The 3,065-nt window shown below is 31.6% G+C and overlaps 1 protein-coding gene across 2 annotated transcripts in view; it reads left to right on the top strand.

The window, feature by feature from the left end:
- Window positions 1-3,065, top strand: part of LOC106461645 (rab3 GTPase-activating protein non-catalytic subunit-like) — an 80,451-nt gene that overhangs the window by 66,722 nt on the left and 10,664 nt on the right. For both annotated transcript variants that reach the window (XM_022388648.1, XM_013921485.2), the window contains exons 25-27: window positions 99-272; window positions 1,851-1,921; window positions 2,992-3,027. In XM_022388648.1, the coding sequence (XP_022244356.1) occupies window positions 99-272; window positions 1,851-1,921; window positions 2,992-3,027 (281 nt within the window). The remainder of the gene's footprint in view (window positions 1-98; window positions 273-1,850; window positions 1,922-2,991; window positions 3,028-3,065) is intronic.

Raw genomic sequence — 3,065 nt, 5'->3', positions numbered from 1 at the left:
CCAGAAAGGGTTAAAGGATGACAGATTTAATTATAGTTTACTTACACCCCAGCATTTTGTAAGGAAATTTAAACTGTTTCTTGTGTTATATGTAACAGGGCTACTAAGTCAAGTTAGACGAAGGTATCCTCGAAGCCTAGAGCCAGACTTGGTACTGATTAATTGTGCCTGGGAGCACTTGGTTCAGTGGAACACAGACAGAGACGCTGTTCAGCATCTGATAGGAACAATACAGTGTCTCTCACGAGTTAACTCTGCTACGCTTTGTAATGGTAGGTCTTTAAACAATAGTATCTACTATTGTAAACATCAATCAGATGCATTTCATGACAGTTATGGTAAACTTTCAGTTACATCAGTCACTTGAAATTCATGACAGTCACAGTAAACTCCCTGTTACATCAGTCACTTGAAATTCATGACAGTCACAGTAAACTCCCTGTTACATCAATCACTCATTTCATGACAGTTATGGTACACTCTTGTTGAGGAATGTCACCAGAATATGATTTATTGGAAACCACATTTTTGCATCAAAATTTAAGATAAACAAGTTCTCAGAAGAAAGTTTCTCTGTTTAGAGCTAGTTGTCCCTGTGAACACTAGGTTCACTGGGACAAAGATACCATGCTTATCACTCTGTAGAAATATTATAGCAGCCCCTATAAGTCAGGACTCATTCTAGTGACCAAGTAAAGTACTGTCAGTCCAAACATTGAGTAAAACATAGTTTATAATAAAAGTATTTTATTGTTTCAAGAAATATTCGTGGCAGCATGTCTGTACTCTTGTGTAAGGTGTAATTGGGTAAGAAATACTCTTAAGACATTTAGTGAGTAAGAAAGCACCACTAATTTCACATAATCAAAAACAAGTTATTATTAATGATTTATTAACATTTTATATTCAGATATATAAAGCACATATTTTTATAACTGGAATATTTTGAGATTTTTTTCAATAATCATTCTCAGTAAATAACATCATTTAATAAACTGTGATGCTTGATAGGCTAGTATAAAAGTATACTATGGTTTTTAGCTTAAATATGATATTGGTTTTCCTGTGTACACAATATTAGCTTCACCCTAAGCATACAAAATTTGTGGTGTACACAATAGTTACTTCACTGTAAGCAAACAGCATTTGCAGTGTACATAATATTTACTTCATCCTAAGCAAACAACATTTGCAGTGTACAGGGTGTCCCAGAGGTTTGCACCCATAGGTAAAGTAGACAATGAAATCTTGAAGTTAAAAAAACACATTTCTAATGTCAATTGTACATATTTCAGGAAGAAAGATACCCTGATGACACAGTATACCAAGAATTGATATGTGTATGGCAGTTAATGGCATGCAGTTTGAATAATAAATAAATTAAGAATAAATTGTGTATTTTTCCCTGTGGGTCCAGACTTCTGGGACACCCTGTACACAATAATTACGTAACTGTAAGCAAACGACATTTGCAGTATATACAATACTTACTTCACTCTAATCAAACAAGATTTGCAGTTTACAAAGTATTTAGTTAACTCTAAGAAAACAACATTTGCAGTGTACACAATATTTACTTCATTCTAAGCAAACAACTTTTGTGGAGTACATAATATTAAATTCACTCTAAGTGAACATTTGCAGTGTACACAATATTAACTTCATCATAAACAAACAACATTTGATACTGTAATGTTTTAGATAGGGTTTTTACTAATTAGTTACTGCTATATTTAGGTTATATGAATTAGGTCATTAATAGTGTGTGCATTTTAGGTATATTCTGTATAAGTAGCAAGCTATTATCTGTTAATTTTATGTTTTGAAATCTATGTTTCTGTGTTACCTAGGTGTTGGGTGTATGATGTGGAAGACATTCCTTATGAAAAAGTTTGAGGCTTTGGCAAAATTAATGGAGAAGGCAAGTAACTTTGATTACTGCAAATGAATGTGTTACATTTGATATAACAACCAAATCTGATCAACATTCAAAAGTAAATGAAATGTGTAAACAATAATTCTCTTTTTAGAATGATTTGTAAAAAAAATTGGTTTTGATTTTGGCTATTTAGGTATGATATTTGAATGTTGTTTTAGAAAAGTTAAAACATATTTTTTAATATTAAGTGTACAACAGTAAAGCAAATCAACTCACATTTTAGTTCTAAGAGAATAGTGGTTTAACTCAAGTTAATAATTGGTCTCTATTAGCTTAATGAATTAATTCACTTTTGTGCACTTCAATCAAAACACTTGATACATTTTCAGTCTTAATGGTACTGAAGTTTGGTTTACATTCAGCTGTGGTCTTAAAGTTGTGATTAATAGTTTCTTTAGTCCTGATCATCCTCTCACAATCAGCTGAAGAAATTATTGAAAGCTGGTTGTTGTGAACAGGAATACCATGGTATCATGCATGCTTTTGTACAGCATGTCAATCATTCTTTTACTTTAATTTATGTTTTGAGTTTTCAAATAGTTGAATCAATATAACCTTTTTTACAGTGAGGACATGTATATTCATATATATATATGATATGGGAACATTTGAGTAACAGAAAACTGTCTTTCATGTCAAAAAAGTTTTGAATTCTTTCTTAAGAGTCTGAAAACAATTTTCACATTAATTTGTGTAGAAGTTCTCATAATTAGTCTTTTATTTTTTACCAAATCTACACACTTGGCTGGATATGGTAGCACAAGGGTCACAGTGTATATTATCAGAAGTGTAATTTTTCTTTAGTTTAGTGGCTAAGGTTTCCAAAATCCTGAATAGTTCTAAATTATTGAGAGTGGTAGGTATGTTGTGATGTGTTTCCAAACAATGAAAAGTGGTATTCTAAAAGCCAGATGAGTATTCTCTCAAGGTATTGAAACCATAGTCATTAAACTAAGGAATCCTGAAATTAACAATAACAAAGCTGCATTTCACATAAAAATTGAAAAGGAAATGAACTGAGACCACTGTCCATCTGTTAATTTTTTTTTCAGGTTGGAAAGCCTCCCAAAGAAAGACTTTGTAGAAAGGTAATGTTTAATCTTATTTTTTGTTTTTCTCTTATGGT

This window comes from Limulus polyphemus, unplaced genomic scaffold, assembly GCF_000517525.1.
Source record: "Limulus polyphemus unplaced genomic scaffold, Limulus_polyphemus-2.1.2 Scaffold1003, whole genome shotgun sequence".
NCBI classification, from domain to species: domain Eukaryota; kingdom Metazoa; phylum Arthropoda; class Merostomata; order Xiphosura; family Limulidae; genus Limulus; species Limulus polyphemus.
The sequence above is the reverse complement of the archived record's forward strand: the minus strand, read 5'-3'. Positions and strand labels throughout refer to the sequence as shown.